The 21,456-nt window shown below is 45.9% G+C and overlaps 2 protein-coding genes across 3 annotated transcripts in view; one reads left to right on the plus strand and one right to left on the minus strand.

Annotated features, from left to right (window-relative positions):
• The window catches only part of RAB37 (RAB37, member RAS oncogene family), a 78,131-nt gene that overhangs the window by 14,490 nt on the left and 42,185 nt on the right, over nt 1-21,456 (plus strand). Inside the window, exon 2 of the mRNA XM_053375812.1 lies at nt 19,103-19,213. Coding sequence (XP_053231787.1) covers nt 19,103-19,213 — 111 coding nt within the window. The remainder of the gene's footprint in view (nt 1-19,102; nt 19,214-21,456) is intronic.
• On the minus strand, nt 1,371-18,350 carry CD300LF (CD300 molecule like family member f). 2 transcript variants are annotated; one of them, XM_053375811.1, is made up of 8 exons: nt 17,999-18,345; nt 15,779-16,111; nt 9,392-9,730; nt 7,541-7,607; nt 6,201-6,298; nt 4,583-4,617; nt 3,978-4,142; nt 1,371-2,484 (listed from the first exon to the last, which is right to left on the minus strand). In XM_053375811.1, the coding sequence occupies exons 1-8, from the start codon at nt 18,054-18,056 to the stop codon at nt 2,401-2,403; spliced, it is 1,179 nt and encodes a 392-aa protein (XP_053231786.1). In that variant the 5' UTR covers nt 18,057-18,345; the 3' UTR covers nt 1,371-2,400. The 2 variants fall into 2 exon arrangements, with proteins under 2 accessions (XP_053231786.1, XP_053231785.1); XM_053375810.1 differs by lacking the exon at nt 1,371-2,484 and having other exon boundaries at nt 2,781-4,142; nt 17,999-18,350.

Genomic DNA, 21,456 nt, shown 5'->3' on the forward strand with positions numbered 1-21,456 from the left:
GTGGTGGTCTTTGTTTTCATGTGTGAGTGGGGTGGGTGGGTGGGTGTTAGCCATACTGATATGTATGCTGTTGGTGGATTATTGTCATTGTCTTGTTGGGCTGTGTATGTGATAAAGGGGAACCATACCGGGAAACTCAGGAATCAAGAAGATAAAGACTTTCAGTTGTACACCTAGAGAGGGACACAACTGAAAGTCTTTATCTTCTTGATTCCTGAGTCTCCCAGTTAGGTTAGCCATTTCAGCATAATCCAGCGGTTTGGCTTGCCATTCTTCCCTAGTCGGGATCATTGCTTCTTTCCACCTTTGAAGCCGATGTAATGCTTCTAATGCATTTGAGGACTCGGAATTTCGTTTTTACCTCTGGCAGAAATAGGCAACTGTGCAGGGCAATCTTATACATGTCTACTAAGTTAAATAACACACTCCCAGGTAAGTGTGTAATAGCCTTAATTTTGTTTTTCTCTGTGATGATTAGGGAAATGGGAGCGTGAGTTCAATACTGCAGGGCAGGCTACAGGACCAAGTGGAGCTAGTTCTGAAGGTCCAAATCCAGCTTGTCATTGGTAGCAGCAGCCTCCTGCCGTCCTGACACACTTACTTAGGGCTGGGATAGCTCACAAGTGCCCTCCAGATGTTGGACTGCAAATTCCCATAAGCCTCAGGCAGCATGGTCAATGGGGAGGGATGATGGGAGTTGTAGTCCAACAAAATACATGGAGGGTACCACACTGGCTACCCCTGTACTAGAGTGTGAAGACTATAGGACTTATTTCTGGGTGCATACGCATAAAAGATTGCACCATTAGTGCCTCCCATGTTAAGTAGCAAGAGAGATGTTTTCAGTAAGCGAAGTATGGAAATGCAATATGCTTTTAAAATGATACGCACAAGGAAGGGGCGTCCTGAGCAGGGAGACCTGGCTCTTTAAGAATTCAGTATTCTGCTGATTCAGTTTTGCCTGCTTTAATGAGGACTCCTGGGGCCATTCACAAGATCCAGCGTCCTCTTCAAGTGAGGAGCAACTTAACAGAGTATCTGTTCCCAATTACAGAAGGAAATTCAAGCTCACGCCGCCATGGATATTTCCAAACAGCCTCTTGGGCAATAGTGCCTGGATACTTCCACTTTCTCTGCAGACAGGCCAATCCCCCAGCCAACAAGCACCCACCAATGAACTGTTCTGAGCCTCCAGGCTGAGCGTATCCTCTTCTCCTCCCGACTCCCGACTTCAGCTTTTGATTGGTTCGTCTCACTATCAGAAACCACTTGTGTTTCTTAATTGCACCCATCCCAGGAGAATTTCCCAACAGCAGTTCTTAAGTTTCGAATAAGCACCACAGTAACAATCATGCAGAAATGCACACAGATTACAAACAATGTGTGATACTTCATTGGCTCTTGATATCAAAGGTACCTTACAGATAGCAATGGACTCACAGGCAAGCACACAGCAGCGGTCGTACAATAACATGGCAGAACGTAAAACTCATTGATGTAAGAGAAACGGTGTGGAGAGCAAGGGATGCTTGAGAAGTCTGATTTCTGCTGATTCCAATGCAACTTGATCTGATCCACCCCATCCAGATCGCCCCATAGATTTTGCACTTCTTCAGATTTTGCAATCCAGTTCTTGGTTTATAGATACATTTAAAAAATAATAATGCACAGGCTTTTTAAATGTACAGTGGTACCTCTAGTTATGTACTTAATTCGTTCTGGAGTTCCGTTCTTAACCTGAAACTGTTCTTAACTTGAAGCACCACTTTAGCCAATGGGGCCTGCCGCTGTGCCGCCGCTGCTCGATTTCTGTTCTCATCCTGAAGCAAAGTTCTTAATCTGAGGTAATATTTCTGGGTTAGTGGCGTTTGTAACCTGAAGCGTATGTAACCTGAGGTACCACTGTATACTTTAGGATTTCAAATGTTTGCAGTGAAATAGCATGTGTTTAAATATTATCTTGTGATAAAATATTTAAATAATTTTCTGTAGTTTTTTTTTAAAAAAATAAGCACAAAAATGGAATGGCCTTAGGAAAGAACTCAAGCAAACCAGGCATGAGCTTGTTCCATCCCTGTCAGTGACCTATGAAAACATCACAGCTTATTAGACTGCTACTTTGAGGCAGGCAGGCAGGCTTAGTTTAACATGGCTTCTTGACTGTAGCTTTCTTCCGAGGTTCCTGCAGTGGTAAGGATCAGCTACAACTCATCACAGGCCACTGGGGATCAAGTGTGTGGAGTCCAGTCACACCACTATAAGTGACAAGGTGTTGCAACAGTCCATTATTAGAGGGGGAGAAGAGCAGAAAGGGAAAGAGTTCCACGAGGAAGGTCCCAACTATTTTTCCTTTTCAGTCCACAGTACTTGATAGTTATCAGGATTTGAACTGGGTGCCTACTACATATTGGCGTACGTAGCTTCTTCAACTGGACCTTGAAAACTTAAGGAAGCATAAGACACCTGTTCTGTAACTGTAGGAACCTAGAAAGTGAAAAAAACAGCAACAGCACTGGTCAAGGAGGCAGGGACTATTGCAAGAAGAGAAAGCATTGCAGGGTGCAAGGAGGCAGTGTCGTGTAGTGCAGGGGTGGAGAACCTCAGTCCCAGGGGCCAAATGTGGCCCTCCACACCTCTCTTTTTGGCCCTTGGGACTGTCCCCAGGCCACACCACTTACTGGCTAAGCTTTGCATTCTCACTGAGTGTTTTTGCCTGGCTGGAATATGTCCGTGAACTCCAATTATGCCTCTTGCTTCCCTGGTTGAAGGTGTGCAAGGGGGTGTGCTCAGTGTGTGTAGAAACAAGATAAAATTCGCAAGTAGTTTGTGCAGAAGGGAATGTGGGCCTCCAGCTAAAACAGGTTCTCCACCCCTGTTATAATGGGCAGTGTGTTCGTTTTGGACTGGGGAGAGTCAAACCCAAGCCCCAGAAAACTGGGGGGGGGGTCTAATTTCTCTCAGCATAGCCTATCTGACAGGGAGACCAAGTCTCAAACATGGAGGGGGAATCTCATCCACACTGGCAAACAGTCTATTCCAATAGAAAGGGCAGGGAGGCAGGCTCTCAAACGACAGTCAACCCACAAGCTTCTCAGAGCCTGTCACAAATCCTGCTCCTTGGAGGAAGGGCAGGATAATCCCATAATAATATGCAACACAAGTGCACACACTCTTGGTTTGCCTAACATATTGCAAGATTGTACTTGGGCAGAATTTGCTAGTAGTGGCTCAGAGACTCTAGACATCACTGCTGTGGTACAGAGAGTAAACATGCAGAATCTCTCTGCCATAGGGGAGTGCTATTGCAATGGAAGTTCATTCCACTCAGCATCCCATTTCTAGCTTAGACCAACAGCGATGCTTCAGAAGAGGGAAGACCCAAAGGGATGGTGGGGAATGCCTGGTGCTGCAACCAACATCCACCCAAATTTGCTTTGGCTCAGTCTTTTGGGAGTTTGTTGCATCATGGGAAAACCTCAGTTGACTGCAGCGCCACATTGTGACTTAAGGATAACAGAATGTGTCTTTAAAGTCCAATATAAGCAGTGACAGTCACACTTTGGGGCACATGCATAGTAACTGACATGCTCCTGCGCTGGACCTAAGAGAGCTTGTGTGGATCTTGCCCATTATTTATGCAGTCCTGGCATTGCCAGACTTAATACAGACCAAAATGAACTAAGACCCATTTTGCACTACTAACAGAAGCATGTATTTTGAGAAGCCTATTACGTGGTGGCAGCGATGGTCTGGGCTGTAATTTATGGCGTATGCATTTCCCCAGGGTTCTTTGTGAATCACTAACTCGGGAAATCAGTTGCACGAAGCAACAGGGGTCTTTCCAAAACTACCTTCTTTGTGATGCGCTCAAAAACGATATAAGTTTTTAGGCGCTGCCCCTTAACATGCATGGAGATCAAAGGTGGGATATAAAAAGAGCAAAAAGCATTGGCAAATTTTCTACTCATGGGAAGAACCTCTGGCTGAGAAGCAGAAGTCGAAGCTTTCATCACGGTTGCATATTCCACTTCTTCTGTGTGGTTTGTTGCTTGGTGGGAGCTGGGCGGAGCTGTCTTGTGGTGAGGTCTCTGCTTTGGTTTCTCAGTTCTCTCAGAAGTATTGCCTTCTGCACGATTAGGAGCCTGAAATTAAACCAAAAACAACACGGTGTCCCATTTGGTATCTTTGAGCAGACCCCCCCCCATACCTCTTTGTATCTGTAGCATTATCTCAGGGTATGTTTCCCCAAGACATTTGCACGTGGCCAAAAAAACGCACACGGAGCTATCGCCTGCAATCTTGGTTCACAACAGGTGCAAGAACTGTCTGAGTATAGCACCACAGTAAGCTACCTGAAAGAAAATGGTACCCTATTGTACCGAGTTCCACAGAAGTTGTAACAGGATGTCCTGGGAGTGGGTCAGCGTGGGTCAAGGGAAGTGGCCTTTTAAAGTGAATGTTCCCTGAAACTACTCTTAGCATTCTGGGAAGAGCAAGAATTTGGTTCCGCAAGCCTGCTGAGGTTGAAGGCAAAAGTGAGGAGAGGAGGGGAAGGGAAGGGAGAAGTCCTTTTGCCACTTACCGTAGACAGGAGGATATCCCCACATGCTTTGGCAGCTGAAAAGATAGCAGAGAGCCTGCAATGTCACATCAGTGTCTTAAAACTATTTTTTCCCCATTTCATTTTAAAAGCAGGTCAGGGAAATAGGAAAACAAGCATTTGGAAAGAATGAGCATATCCACAGTATCTTCACATAGCAGGAAGGAAATGTTCTCAAAGGAGATGTGGGTAGCTGGCTGTGGAAAGTGGGTACATATTTCCCCAGCCCTCCTAATCCAACTTCTGTATTGGTCTGGGTAGAGGCAGATGTTCTGCATGAAGGGGCTGTTCTGTTCTTCCACCTCCTTCCTCTGCCTCAGCACAGCATCACCTAAACAGCAACGTGCTTTAGAAACCCAGTTTATTTTTTCAGGAAGTTTCACTTCTGCCGCCTGCTCTTCTGCACTGCTACTTTTAGGTAGCCACAAATAAAACAATTTTCAAGGCCTCCATAAGTAGCTCCTGGGTGTGATATTGGGGAAAGTAAAGCTGCATTGAGTGGCTATAGCTGGAGAAATATATTAACTGTAGTTATGACTGTATACAAGTTCAGCCAAAGGAATTGTCTGTTCACTTATTTAAAATATTTTGAGCAGGCCCTTCATTGTAATGGAGACCAGGGTGGACTTTGAACAGCAGTATAATACTCAGTTTAAAAACATGAGATTCCACACCACTGTGTTAAAGGTAAAGGTAAAGGGACCCCTGACCATTAGGTCCAGTTGTGGCCGACTCTGGGGTTGCGGCGCTCATCTCGCTTTATTGGCCGAGGGAGCCAGCATACAGCTTCTGGGTCATGTGGCCAGCATGACTAAGCCGCTTCTGGCGAACCAGAGCAGTGCACGGAAACACCGTTTACCTTCCCGCCAGAGCAGTACCTATTTATCTGCTTGCACTTTGATGTGCTTTCGAACTGCTAGGTTGGCAAGAGCTGGGACTGAACAACGGGAGCTCACCCCGTCACAGGGATTCGAACCACCAACCTTCTGATTGGCAAGTCCTAGGCTCTGTGGTTTAACCCACAGCGCCACCCGCGTCCCACACCACTGTGTTAGATTAAGCTTATTAAATTTGTGTATTGCTGCCCACTAAAAAAAAAGTCCCAAAGCAATTTACAACCAAGTAAAAAACTGCAGAGGGACGTGGGTGGCACTGTGGGGTAAACGGCGTTTCCTTGCGCTGCTCTGGTTCGTCAGAAGCGGCTTAGTCCTGCTGGCCACATGACCCCGAAGCTGTACGCCGGCTCCCTCGGCCAATAAAGCGAGATGAGCGCCGCAACCCCAGAGTCGGCCATGACTGGACCTAATGGTCAGGGGTCCTTTACCTTAAAAAAGTGCAGAAAACAATGACGCCCCACTCCAATGCCAGCCCGGTAGGATAGCTCATATACAGGGTTGCACTGGAGGTCTTCAGTTAGTTTTTAACAGACGCGTAACCAGAGTTCAGGAGTCTGAGGTGACACAAAGTTCAAATCACCTGAAAATATGGAGGTAACCAGAAATGACAGTGGAGAGGCATGGGAGATGGAAAGGTAGGGGCAGACAGAAAGGATGAGACAGGAAAGATAAAATGCAGGGACTTCCTGCACACATCCACTCACCTTTTTGCTTCTTCAGGCTCCGCATTAGCAGCAAAGCTGCTACTAAGAGCACCACCAGCACCAGAAAAATAACCGGCAACAGGATTGTGATGAAAAGGCTGGGATATAAAAAAGGCAGGAAGTATATGAGACATCTGGGACACGGGTGGCGCTGTGGGTTAAACCACAGAGCCTAGGACTTGCCAATCAGAAGGTCGGTGGTTCGAATCCCCACAATGGGGTGAGCTCCCATTGCTCGGTCCCTGCTCCTGCCAACCTAGCAGTTCAAAAGCACGTCAAAGTGCAAGTAGATAAATAGGTACCGCTACAGCAGGAAGGTAAACGGCATCTCCGTGCGCTGCTCTGGTTCGCCAGAAGCGGCTTAGTCACGCTGGCCACATGACCCAGAAGCTGTACATCGGCTCCCTCGGCCAATAAAGTGAGATGAGCGCCGCAACCCCAAAGTCTTCCACGACTGAAACTAATGGCCAGGGGTCCCTTTACCTTTACCTATGTGAGACATGGTGCGTTGGTTGCTGCTTGTTCTTTGGCATGTAGCTCTGCAATGTGAATGGGACCTTGCTGGATAGAATTTGGAAGCTCTGAATCTTCCTCCGCAGGAGAGAAATCCCTTTGGTTTGTGATAAAGGGGAAGGATAAACTCCACTCCCTACTTTTGCTGCTGCGTGACTGGGAGCTGACATCTCCAGTGCCCCTTCTCCCTTCATCTTGCAGATCTCTTTCCTTCTACATCAGGGATGGAGAAACCAGTGGTCCTCCTGATATTGTTAGACTTCAGCTCTCATTGGCCAGCATTGCCAATGATCAGGGATGTTGAAAATAATTTAGTCATTCCCTTAGATCCCACTTTCCTCCAAGGTGCTCAAAGTGGAATCCATGGCTCTCGCCTCCCGGTTTTATCTTCAAAACAATGGTGTGAAGTAGGTTAAGCTGAGGGATGTGACTGGCTGAAGGACATCCACTGAGCTTCATCCCTCAGTGGGGTTTTGAACCCTGGTCTTCCTGGCCCCTGGTCCAACACTCTAACTACTGCACCACTGTAGTCCAACAACATCTGGAGGATCATTGGTTCTTCACCCCTGCTCTGAAAGTATCCTGCTGAAATTCCCAATTGGCAATTAGGAGAACAAATGTTTTCTGTTCCGTTTCAGAATTAACATAACATGTGAAATACTTCACATGGGCTGCTCAGTGCTTAGCTAGCCTTTTGCTCCTTACACAAAGCAGCACTGTGTCACAGCAGAAGCTGGAAACCACAAATGGAAATGAAGAGCTGCACGTCTTAGATTTCCCTACACCAGCATTTTGACAGACATCTGTTGTTCTGTGTGAGTCCTTACCCTGGTGGTTCAGAGTCTGGGCCTCTGGTAGTTACTGCTGCCGCTGCTACTGTAGTAGTGAGAGGCTCTAAAACAGAGACAAAAACACAGACTTCATCCTATCTCTCTATATGTATATACCATTATATTGTACAATCAAGAGTGCATGTGTGAAGGCATCATGAGTCCACCAGTTCCTCTGGTCGGCCGCCTACATCTGTCATCATTGAAACCGAGCCTCACTCAGCCTCACTCACTTCTAAGAGCCAGGCCACTTCCAGATGGCCAATTAGTCGAACATTCATCCCAATCTGTTTGCATAAACTTTGCAAGGAGGTTATACAATGTCAGCTGTTCACTGAGCAGTCATTCGTAATCCTTTGCAGGGAAGTTGTGTGACGTCAAGTCAAATTAAGTGTTACTGCACACTTTCTAGCGCATTTTCTTTCCTGCAAAAAGTCAAATTGCCGGGAGAGTGGATTTGTTGCAGAGAAACATGAAACTCACTATGGTTGTGCCACCTAAATTTTCTGGTCTGTGTTTGAATCCTGACCATAAAATAGCTTAGTCTGGAAGGAGTCCTGGTTAGATGATACATCAGCTTTCTTTCCTGTGCAAATAGCTGCTTACTTCAACCGTTTACTGATGTGAGCGGTGTAGTGGCTGGAGCTGGGGACCAGCATGAGTTCGCTCTTCCTCTTCTGTGGTAAGAACAGTATTGCGAGGAGAATCTTGTGCAACCTCTGATGTTACACACAGCCAACTGTTTGCATGAGGTTGCCTGACTCAGATCTCACAGGTAAAGCGGAGTCAGGTAACCTGCCTTCATGCTGGCACCAGCCTCAGAGTGGCAGAGCAGAAGGTTGAGAAGAAGAAAAAACAAAACACCTGTAATCCTTGCCCATCACAGGGCCTAGTATCCACATGTACTGCAATGCTTGAAGTCAAAATCAAAAAAGCACAATGGACAGAAAGCTCTACGGCGAAGCTGGTACAGAAGTGAGGGAAGTGGTGGTGGATTAGAGCAATGTTAGCATACCCTCCGACATTCCCCTGATGAAAATAGGGATGCCAGAGTGTGGCCTTAGTCAGCTGACTCACAGAAGAGCGCAGCACCACAGCCAGTACCAGCATTGGCTTCAAGCACTGACATATCCCTGGGACATTCCAGGATCCAATCAGAAGCCGGGATGACTTCTTTAAATCCAGGAATGTTCCTTTACAATAGCGACAGTTGGAGGGTGTGCATGAGCAACTGTCACCCTCAATATGAATTCAAATATGAAGAGTAGACGGCTTGAAACAAGTTGTTGTGAACTGTTTCAGCATATATTTATTGAGCAAGGACCAACTTGGTCTGGGAGTTTGTAACGTAGTTTCCCATACCGATAGCATAAGACATGTGTCTGACACACAGTTCTGGTCAACTGAGGTTTGCTTTTCTATGGCTTGGTAGGTGAGGAATTGTACAAGAATTTCAAAATGAAAGCAAGAGAACTTCCTGGGGAAACAGAGAGCGACAGGCGTTCCTCACATCTGCCGCCACCTTCCTGGTCTAGCTGTATACATATTACAATCTTACGATCATACAAGCCTCACTGAAGAAAATCTTTCCTGGTCCCCTTTATGCAATACGCATGTACACTGATGAAGGATGCATTTGGAAATGGGTGCTTTATGCTAGCTACCCTGTCTGTTTTTTGCTCATGAGCACCTGATGCCGAAAACACTACTATTCACATAAATTAAATTTTTGAATCAGCCTTTTGTCTACTTTTTGCTTTTTAGCTTATAACGTGTACCCCTTGTTTTTTGTACTAACATGAATATTGACTTCCAAATCTGTCTCTAAAAGTCAGGGAAAGAACTTACCTTGCAAGACAACCACAGTGACTGGAAAATAATCCTCAAACCCAAGTGGTATATTTACCCCACACCGATATTGCCCAATATCCTCCAGAGTCAGGTTCTCTGTAATAATTGTAAATAGGCAGAGGCTACGATTGTCATTGATAGAGAATCTGTCCTGTTTCACTAGGGAAGATGATTCTGTTGTTTCAATAATTTTCTTGCACTGGTAATTCAGATCCTTGCACCAGAATTTCAGATAGGATTCATATGCTTCTGAATAACGGCATATGACAGATAACGACCCACCCAAGGGTCCACTCACTGTACTATTACTGATGATGGGTAATCCAGAGTAAGGACCTGAAAAGAACAGAGTAAACAGCACTCACAACCCTCTCCTTTTGTATGGAAAAGTAACACTAGGGACATTAGGCCAAAGCGGGGGGTGGGGGGCGTAGTTTGGAATTCTATCAATTAGTGTCAGTTTTCATGCATTGCGTTATTACTCAACACAAGATGCCAATAGAAAATATAATCTTGGAGTAATCATAAAAAATGAGAAATATACAACAGTGGATAAGTTTCATTAACACTGCAATCATATGTACACAGAAGTAAGTCCCACTGAATTCAGGGAGGTTTACTCCCAGGTAAGTGGGCAGAGACTCAGTGAGGGCTTGCTTCTGAGTAGGTACTGTCATTATTTATTGCATTTATTCATTGTTTCTACCAAAAATCCCCCAAAACTTTCCTAAGTGACTAACAAATATATAGTATATCAAACATCCTCTGAATAATTTCAAACTAAATACACAGAATGAAACACCATAAAATAAAGATTCCAAAAGTTGTTAAGTCAACAACAACTGAACAACCTTAGCAACCTGCGGAGCTCTAGAAGTCAAATCTCTTGAGGTGAGAGGTTGTATCTTAAAGGCGCTTCCTACCCACATGGAACACCCTGTGCTCACTGATTTTGTGACATACCTTTTATTATTGCACTTCATGCAATGCAAACTGGCTAGATATTTTTTGGTTGTAAGTCGCTCTGAGTTGCCTTGGGCAAGGTAAAGTGACTACAGTGGTACCTCGGGTTAAGTACTTAATTCATTCCGGAGGTCCGTTCTTAACCTGAAACTGTTCTTAACCTGAGGTACCACTTTAGCCAATGGAGCCTCCTGCTGCCGCCGTGCGATTTCTGTTCTCATCCTGAAGCAAAGTTCTTAACCCGAGGTACTATTTCTGAGTCTGTAACCTGAAGCGTATGTAACCTGAGGTATCACTGTAACAGATGCTGCTGCTGATAATAATAATAATAATAATAATAATAATAATAATAATAATAATAATTTAATAACAATAAGGAGGGGTCCTACTCAACTCCACTAAGAGATGAGCACAAAGAGGCCACAAATTATATTGCTGTGCAATCTTAAGTTAAAAGCCCAGAATTCTGAGCAAACAGGAATGTCTTATCCAATGCGTTGTGCCACAGGCATGTTTTCCTGAGGAGCACATTCCGCAAAAGAGGAGACCCCCCTGAGAAAGCTCATTCGCTCCTTGCCACACTCCTCGCCTTCAGAGGTGGGGCTAGCTGCTCTGGCACCCAGAGCGGCGCACATGTTGGGCACCCAGGGGTGGAGCTAGCTGGCCGCAGGGCCAGTGTCCCAGGGGTGGCACAGCAATGTCACCCCCTCAGAGAAGACACCTGGGGAGGACTGCACCCCCCGCACCCCCATTGCTCCGCCAGTGCTCACCTTCTCAGAGGGGCCCCCAAGCATGGAGGGCCACAAGGTGCTGTGAGAAGGAAAAGGCAGGGAGGAGCTTCAAATGTACATTCTGCCCCGGTTCTCTCGGTGTCTTTTAAAAAAGGCACTGATGAAAGCAATTCTGGTGTTCTTGTTTTTTAAAAAAATAATGTTAAATAGATATCATGAAAAGAATATTAATATTTAATAAAAGCAGTATGTCGTGGAGGGGGGAAATATGAGTTGCTCACCGGAAACAAAGAGAAGTGTTTCAGGTACACCTAATAACTCTTTAGGTTTCTTGCTGCATGGCTGCTCCACAGCCCTTTCCAACCAGTTTTGTGCAAACAAACTCAGCTCCAGGAAAACTGTCTGTTCTTCTACTGTGGCTGCAGCTGCCCAGTATGTTCTGCTGCTTCCTTCCCCTTGCAGCATCTAAACCACTCGTTTCCTTCACATAAATAGCTAGCTGGCGCAAATGTGCCTTTCTTTTATTTTTCTGCATTTTATATTCTGTGGCATTCTGCAACACTGAGAGAGCTTGTGCGTTTGTTTGCTTGTGGGTTGGTTGGTTTGTGAAAGTATTCTAAAAAATATATTGAACTATAGTTAATTTTTAAATTAACATGAAAAAAATGGAACAACAAAAAACGCAGCACCATTAATAAAATCGGCAAGTGTCGACAAAACAAAACTTCATGAGTCACCTGTGATTAGGAAAACATTCAGGATTTTTTGTTAAGTCTACCTGCCACAGGGAACTGGAGAATGTGACAGAAAAGGCTCTGCGTTGTGATCACTAATATACAGTTGTTGTTCTCCTCCCTCAACAGCTCGAATGTTGTTTGAATTTTGAGGGCAAGCTTAATATCTAAATTTGCACATAGGTCACTTTTCACTTCTCTATAGAATATTATCTTTGAGAGGCATGCAACATCTGAAATAGTTTGAGGGAGGAAGTGTAGGGGGGAATTAAGGATGGACTCAGCAGCCTAATTCCATCCTGTTTCAGTTTAGCTGGTGCTCAGTTATAGTCCTGCTCCATGCCATTTTGTGCAGATCTTTTGAAGGAATGGAAGAGAAGTCCACATTTAAAACGTATGCATTCTATATGGGCTTTTTTGTGAAAAATACACATTTTTTCCAATGCATTTCAATGCAAAATGCATGTTTTAGTACACAGTCATCTTTAACTTGAAAACTAACTTTTTATGTGCACTTTTAGTGCACCAAAATGAAATTGCAAAATCCACAGACATGCGTAATCTTCCTGGGAACTGCATTCTGAGTAGTAAGTAAGTCTGCAAATATTGGATCAGGTCAGTCTGCTGCTAGAAGCAGGCTGAAATCATTCCCCCCCCCCCTCAAATTGTTTACCAAATCATGAGCATTTTGCCTGATTCACAGGGCTCATCTGCATTTATGTTTGATTGGTGACTTCTGGACATGGGTGTGAAAGGTCTCTCTTTCGTCCCACTGCTTTTCCAGGGAAAACGTGGTAGTTACCACTGAATCAGAGCAAATGTCAATTGGGGTTTTCTGCAGATCGACTTTTGTTCCAATTCAGGGCTTACACCCCACCTCAGCTTTCTCTAATGTTCCTCCTGGGGAAACCCGATCTTTAGTGCTGAATCAGAACAAATGGCAACTGGATTTTCCACAGATTGTCTTTGTTCCAGTTTAGCACTAAATAGGGCTGTTTTTCCCAGGAGAAAGCTGTGGGGCAAAGGCAAAACCTGTGCTTTTTAGGCACAAGACAAGCAGAAGTGAGCCCTCAGCGGGTTTTCCTGGGGAAACAGTGGGACAAAAGAAAAGACCAAAAGGAAGAAATTGCGGGACAAAGAGAAGTGTGGAAGAGCCCACAGTGAATCACTCTCATTAACTTCCACAAGGCGTAAGAGCAGCTTCCGGAGAGCATATTTGTATCCATGAAATGGAACCTAGGGGTAAGGAGGCCTAAAACCTTTCCCCCGGGAATGTTGCTGTGATCAGATGTGGAGATCTCTGCAGCTGCTTACCAATAAGGGGGGGGGGAAACGAGACACCCAGTCAGTAGGTTAGCTGTCTGTGAATATTCCACTGAATGCTACCAGTGCTATGTCTTAGTGCACATGGTACACAATATTCCTACCAGCAACCATCAGAGAACATTGGGAGCGGGGCTGTTAGTTCCAAAAAGCACACCCCAAAAACCAGTCTCAAATGTTGTGCTCCTTCACTTGAGAATTGCAAAGAAGGAGGACACGGGGCAGGCAACACACACACACAACACCTTGAAGCCACACCACAAGAGAGATGCTTCTCTCCGCAACATCTTACTCAGATGCTGGTGACTTCAAAGCACTGGGATTCCCCCAGACTTCCCTTTCTCGCCCATGTTGCTCCGTTTCTGGGAAATTCTACTCAACTTTAGCCCGGTAAATGAACTACTGAGCTAGTGCATCTTACGAATTAAGGAGCTTCCTTTCTGACAGAGATATATTTGTGCTACAGAGGAGAAGTTGCATTCCAACAAATTTCACTATGATGCCATGCGGTACATTCCGCAAGACGCACGTACCATAGTAAAAAAATCCCACCCTCTGAGAATAGAACAGGACATTGTTTCAACCTCTAGTGTCTTATTTACGCTTCCTCTTGACTGTGGATGCTTCCAGGCAGTCACTATTTGGGGGTGGGATTTAATCACATACACACAAACTTAAGGTTGCACAGTGATAGTTGACTGGGAGGCCATGTGCAATAAATCTGCTTCCCAAAAGATCTGGCTTTTGGGAAGGAGGAGAAGTGATGGCAAAATGCAATTGGAAAGTGTGGGATGGCGCTCGCTTTGACACGATGCCATCTAACCCCTCTGCGAACAAATCGGAATGAATTCTCATCAAATAGCCAGGGTCATCCAATCTCCCTGAAAGCACGTCAGGATGAATGCTCCATAAACAGGTCATCTGGAAGCCTGGTATCCACTGGGCAGTCAAAAGCCAAGTCCCCCTCCCCTCCTCACTGAGATGTTGCTGATAATCAATCCTGCAATGTAATAGAAAGCATTTTCTCAAGCTACCATACAGGAGCAATAGGTTCATTCTACACTGTGGTAAGGGACGTGGGTGGCGCTGTGGGTTAAACCACAGAGCCTAGGACTTGCCGATCAGAAGGTCGGCGGTTCGAATCCCCACGACGGGGTGAGCTCCCGTTGCTCGGTCCCTGCTCCTGCCAACCTAGCAGTTCAAAAGCATGTCAAAGTGCAAGTAGATAAATAGGTACCGCTCCGGCGGGAAGGTAAACGGCATTTCCATGCGCAGCTCTGGTTCGCCAGAAGCAGCTTAGTCATGCTGGCCACATGACCCAGAAGCTGTACGCCAGCTCCCTCGGCCAATAAAGCGAGATGAGCACCGCAACCCCAGAGTCAGCCACGACTGGACCTAATGGTCAGGGGTCCCTTTACCTTTACACTGTAGCAAAGAAAGTGCTGCGAGGGTGAACAAATGTTTTTAAACAAAGGTAAGATGCTGTGAGCTTTTTCGTGAGAGATCAATGCTATATAACACACCCCATGAATAACAAAATGCCTGTTGTAGCATAGCACAGAAATTGTGAGATCTGATGGGATCCCAAATTTTAGTGGCGGGTTTTAATTTATTTATTTTAAATATCCATGTTGCCCTGATCCATGTTATTACGGGGTATACAAATGGCTTCAGGGTCACTTTTATCACAGAGTGACAGGGAACGACTTGGGTAGATAATTCTAGTGGGAAGTGGGTTACAATTCCCTGCTTCCAAGCACATTTCCTCCCAGTTTAACACTTTTACTTGAGATGGGAGAAATCCTAAGTGTGACATTGGTTTTCTCATGTGCTGACATGGGGCTGCTGTACAGTCAAGCTGGGAATTGACTGTGTTGCAGGCATGTCCTTTGAGATTTCGAATTCATTCCAGTTAGTTCAGGCAGCCTTGCTGGCAGATAATCTATGGCAGGAGACAATTCTGCAAGCATAGATTTCTTTAATGTGAATGTTATACAGTCAAACCTCGGCTCCTGAATGCCTCCGTTATTGTACATTTTGGCTCCCGAATGCCGAAAACCCAGAAGTAACTGCTTCAGTTTTCAAACGATTTTCAGAAGCTGAACGGCTTCTGGGAAGTTTTTTTCTTTTTCTCCATTGACTTTGCTGACAGTCTTCTGAAACGGATTAAGTTCGACAACCGAGGTTTGACTGTACCTGCATCATAGAATTGTAGAGTTGCCCAATCCCTTGCAATGCAGGAATCTTTTTGCCCTATGTGAGGCTTGAACCCACAACCTTGAGATTAAGGGGCTCATGGTCTACCAACTGGGCCATCTCAGCTGGCAACAACATAAAACAAAATTTGTTTCGTTTACCATTATTTCCTTGCTGAAAGGATAAAATAACCTCATTCTGAAAAGTGAGAAATTATCAAAATATTTGTGCTACAGAGGAGGAGTTGTATGACTGTCATTTTTTAAAGTATAAAAGTAGCAACTCTCCTTTATATTTGCAAGTCTATGCACGCTTACCAAGGAGTAACCACCTTTGGGGTTAATGTGCACAGAACGTAGACCCTCTGTGATGTTTTCTTCCCCTTTTAGCTGTATTTGGCTTTTGAGTTTCCTGTATAACTTGGAAACAGGACTCACCTGGGAGAATAGTGATATTTACAGGGACTCCATAATCAGAGCCAGTTCTTTCTATGCCACACCAGTAAATCCCAGCATCTTCCTGTGTGAGGTTCTCTAGTCTGACTGTGAATTCCAAACGAAAACGATCATCCTTGATAAAAACTCTGCTAGCCGTCCTTTCTTCTTCAGATGCTGTCGTCCGAACAACTATTTCACAACTGCTCCATGGACCTCCTTTGCACCAATATTTTACATGTTTCTTAAACCCAGCATCATATTTGCATCTCACAGAGAGTGACCTGCCCAAAAATCCACTCAGTGCTTTAGGACCAGTCAGAACAGACATGCAACCTGAAAAGCAGAATAAACCTGGAGTGAGGCATTAGCTCTCCAATGTTACCCTTCTGGTATCACAGAAAAAAATATAAAATTGCTCTACACATCTTCATGGCTGGATCAGAACTCCAATAATCCACCCCACCCCACCTCTATTCTTCTGGCATGTCAGTTCATGGTACTTAATGTTGGGAGTTAACAGCAGCTTCCGGAGGGCCACAGGTTTCCCCTATCCCGGCTGCAAGGCTTAAATCTGCCGTTCTTTTCACTAGTTGAGCAGGAACTGTGTTGGCCCCTGACTTCTGCTGTCTTTGGGTATGGAGGCAATAAACAAGCGAGTGAGGGGGTTCTGATCAGGCCAGGGAAGGTGCAGTTACTAAATCATTCATATTGGGGTCTATGATTGATGAGTTGATTGTATACACTAAAGTCACTGCTACGGGGTGTGTGTGCCAACCAACTTGAATAAAATATGGCGGACAGGAAAGCCCCGCCCCACATAATCGATCACATGACACAATGAATACGCGCGTGCAAACACACACACACACACATATTTGAATGGCAATGCCCATCAACTGTTTTATGGGGGGGTGAAGACCCCTCAGCCGCTAGGATTTGGCAGGAGGTGGTGATCATGTGAATTGTTGGGAAATTCTTAATCTTCATATTGAAAAGATAATGAGTGTTAAACTTCATTTTTTTAGATCTAGGGTGGTTAACCCTTTGGGCCCAGAACCTTTATTGATAGCCAACTTTGCGAATGCCACATGCCAGCGGTAGACATTGCTTAATGGATGTGCACATGCGCACACATGCATGCACACTAAACATACAGTGTACTTACAAATCAATCTCTCTCTCTCTCTCCCACACACAGACACACACACACACACACAATTCTTGCGCATGCACATTCCCCACAAGAAACTGCACTGCAATATCTTGCACTCACAGAGTTGCTCACTCTTGCACACAAGCAGAGACAGGCATGTGCACACATGCACGCACAACCAGCATTTCCATCCTTCCCTAATCCAGCGCTGAGGTTGGGGTGCCTGGAAATGCTGCCTTTCCTTTGCACAGATCATTCATCAGCGCCAAGAACAGGAGATAAAGCACTGCTATTTAGAGATGGTCCTCTAAAGACCAGGCAGAGCACTTCATTTCCCCCAACCAGCTTAGGAGACAAAGCTGTAGGGGCTGCTGGGCACATCTGATAGTTCAGTGGGCTGGATCCACCCAAGGACTTCTAGTAGTGCAGCAGGGCTTTCCCTCCTCTCCTTCCTTTGCGTGCCTCGTCCCCAAACTGGCTCAGGGCGGGTGGGTGGCTGGGGGAACCACCGAACAGCGTGCAGGGGACGGAGAGGACAGGTTGTTCCACCAGGCAAGCAGAAATGGCCGTGCTGATGGTGCAATCTCTTCAGCCCTGTGTCAACAACACCAATTTCTGCAGAGTAATGAGGGCAATTCCCCCCTTGTCACAAGCTGCCTATCCCTGGTGTGTAGAGAGAGACTCTCTCCACACCAGGGATGGGCAGCTTGTGACAAGGGGGGAATTGCTCTCTTTACTCCACAGAAATTAGTCTGTGTCCACACAGCTTCCTTCCTAACAGCCCCCTCCCCCACTGCCCTGAAGGTATTGGCAGAATGCATTAAATTCTGAAATTCCACCCCACACTCCATAAATTTAAGCTATGGAGCCAGTGCAAAATTGGATCTTTTGCATTGCTGCAACTCCTTGCATCTTGCCAGAAGGCAAACTCTGAAGGCACATATCTCTTGTGTATGGGTCAGGCTGCCTCTAAATTGCAGAAATTATCACACGCTTACCCCCAATTCCCATCTTACCCTGTATGTCCCTGACCGTTCAGGGTAAACAGGCAGACACAAACCACTCACCTTTTAGGTTGAAGAATAACATTCCCAGAATGAAGTGCCATTGCCGCATGCTGACCATCGCCGCAGACTTGCATGATCTCCTTTCTTCTGTGCCTGCTCTTTTGAATGCACGGCTACTTCTCTTTTATGGTGCTTTGTTCCCCCCTCCCCATTCACTTGAGTTAGGGTGAATAGGCTTCTTCTGCTTCTGCTTTCTCCCCGATTCCCTTCGCCTGCCCTGGCCATTGCAGCAGTTTCATTTTCTCATAATGCTGTAGGAAGCAAAAAGCAGAAGTGTCAGCGTGACTAAAATCTTGTACTCTCCGTCTGCAATTTTGTCAAAGGTTTTTGGTTTTTTTAATGGAAGAACAAGTGGGGCTGGGCTATGAAGCTGGTTGTAGATGCAGTGCAATTAATGAAGGGCTCAAACAGGTGAAGGGAGCCAAGGACAGGATTGAGGGCTGCAGTGGTACGTAGGAATACATTGTTTGGATGCTAGGTCTTCCTGTTGCTGGACTACTGATCTACCCCACTGAGAAACGAAAAAGAGAGAGACTTGGAACACAAGGTTCTCAAAGGCCAGGTCTACCCAGGACTCACTGCTGCAACGTCAGCTGATTTATCAGAAATGAAGGGCCTGTTCTTAGATGTCAGTTATGTGCACTTATTTGTTTGGAATGCAGTCTTACCTTGGAAGTCGAATGGAATCCGTTCCAGAAGTCCATTCGACTTCCAAAACGTTCGAAAACCAAAGCACGGCTTCTGATTGGCTGCAGGAAGCTCCTGCAGCCAATTGGAAGCTGCGGAATCCCTGTCGGTCGTTCGGCTTCCAAAAGAATGTTCGCAAACCAGAACACTCACTTCTGGGTTTGCGGCGTTTGGGAGCCAAAACGTTCAAGAACTAAGCTGTTCGAAAACCAAGGTATGGCTGTATTTACTTTGCTTCTCCCCCTGAAATATTCCTGTGGGTGTCATGCTCAAACCCATGTCTAACCACGTCCCTGCAATATTACAAAGTTACCAATTAATCTGCGGCCAGCATTTGTACAGTGAGAACAGAGAAATGGGGCCTCAGCCCTTTTAATTCGGACGCTAACCTGATTTTTTTTGGTCTGATTCCCACAGACTATCCTGGTTGGAGACAGCGGAGTTGGGAAGACATCACTGCTGGTTCAGTTTGACCAGGGCAAGTTCATACCAGGCTCTTTTTCTGCAACTGTGGGCATCGGATTTACCGTAAGGGCCACTTGGCTACTCTAGGCATGTTTGAGAATGGTTACTTAAATGAGGGCAGACCTTTACTATACAGTGGTGCCTTGGGTTAAGTACTTAATTCATTCCGGAGGTCCGTACTTAACCTGAAACTGTTCTTAACCTGAAGCACCACTTTAGCTAATGGGGTCTCCCGCTGCTGCCGCGCCGCCGGAGCACAATTTCTGTTCTCATCCTGAAGCAAAGTTCTTAACCTGAAGCACTATTTCTGGGTTAGTGGAGTCTGTAACCTGAAGCGTATGTAACCTGAAGCGTATGTAACCTGAAGCGTATGTAACCCGAGGTACCACTGTACAAGTACTGACATCTGGCTTTCTGTGCAATGAAGCCCAGCAGATGGTGGTAGCAAATTAAATCGAAGACTGCATCATCAGGAAACTGGCCTAAACACCAGGATGTTACACTTATTTATGGGGTTCCAGATATCACTACATTGGGGGTGAGAAATCTGTGGTCCCATGGGTTAAACCACAGAGCTGTGGGTTAAACCACAGAGCCTAGGGCTTGCCGATTGGAATTTGGGCGGTTTGAATCTCCGCAACGGGGTGAGCTCCCGTTGCTCTGTCCTAGCTCCTGCCAACCTAGCAGTTCGAAAGCACGTCAAAGTGCAAGTAGATAAATAAGTACCGCTCCGGTGGGAAGGTAAACAGCATTTCCGTGTGCTGCTCTGGTTTCACCAAAAGCGGCTTAGTCATGCTGGACACAGGACCCGGAAAAACTGTTTGCGGACAAACGCCAGCTCCTTTGGCCAGTAAAGCGAGATGAGCGGTGCAACCCCAGAGTCGTCCGTGACTGGACTTAACTGTCAGGGGTCCTTTACCTTTTACGGGTATTATTAGACTCTAGTTCCCAATAGCCTCAGCCAGCAGGGTCAGTGGCCAGGGATGATGGTAGTTGTACCAACAGAAGTTGGTGGTAGGACCCAGAACCTGCTCAGTATACCAAATCTATGGCTGTCCTGGACAGAAGTGTCTGGTTCTCTACACCATCCCTCACCCAGTCCTAGAACTCTGTGCTGTTCCTGCTATTTTCCTTCCTTTTCTCTATTCCTTTCCTCTCACCCCTGTTGCCACCATTGCAGCTGAGGAAGTTGGTGCCTCATGAGGCTCTTCCTAGATCCATTAGAAACATGGAGGAGGAGTCCTTCCATGTTGCCAGCCAGTCAGAGCACACAGCCTAGATTAACCCAATCTCAGCACAGGTGGTTGACCCCGTGGAAAGGACAGTATTAAACATTGGAAAGTTTCTGTCCAATTCTTCCCCTATCCATCGTCGGCCACTAGTAATGAAACAGAAGAAAAAGAATGAGCACTGATAGGACTTCCACTTGCCTTATCACTATGCGTGTGTGTGTGTGTGTGTGTGTGTGTGTGTGTGTAGTACCATCAAAGTGAAGCACATTGTCAATTATTTTGTCTGTTATTATATATTTACCATTGGGAGCATCAGACACATTTTCTGCCTTAGGCACTAGCACGCACACGCACACACACACGCACGCACGCACACACACACACACACTGTAATGCGTATGGGGTTGCTCGTGCGTAAGCTGCCGCCTCTCCAGGCTAAATTGCCTTGTTAAACCTTCCTGACTGGACAGCCCTTCTCACCGTGGCTGCCTCAGTCGCTAGCAGAATCCGTCAGTGGGCGTTTCTTAAACCTCTTCCAACATAAAAGTTGTTTGACGCCCAGTCTCCTCCTACTCTCACTGCGCAGAAGTCTTCTGCGCAGGGAGGGCGTGGGTAGCGGAGGACCTGTGCTCTCCCCGCTGGTGTCCAGCGAAGAGTCCTGGAGCCCTCTCGCTGATTCCCCCATCTGCCCCCCTTTATCCCTGGTGTTGCGCTGATTTGCTTCCCCCTCTACTGAGCTGCCTCTCTCCCTGCTGGGCCCTTCTCCAGCATCATCTGAGAGCCTTCTCTTCGCCTTTAGCTCCGATGTCAGTTCCCTGACACACACACACACGTGTTTGTTTATTTAAAATTTGTGTGTGTGTTTATTTATTGAAAACACTTCTGTACCACTCCTCATCAGTAATACTAGGGAGGCACACAACAAAGCAATATGTACAATGCCATTCCAATAAAATCAACACATGAAAATACAATGGAATGCATTATAATCCATAGCAGACCAGTCAGATACCACCCACAAATGCCTGGGTGGACAGATGGGTCTTTAGCCCTCGCTCTGGCATCGTCTGCATA

This window comes from Podarcis raffonei, chromosome 2, assembly GCF_027172205.1.
Source record: "Podarcis raffonei isolate rPodRaf1 chromosome 2, rPodRaf1.pri, whole genome shotgun sequence".
Lineage (NCBI taxonomy): Eukaryota > Metazoa > Chordata > Lepidosauria > Squamata > Lacertidae > Podarcis > Podarcis raffonei.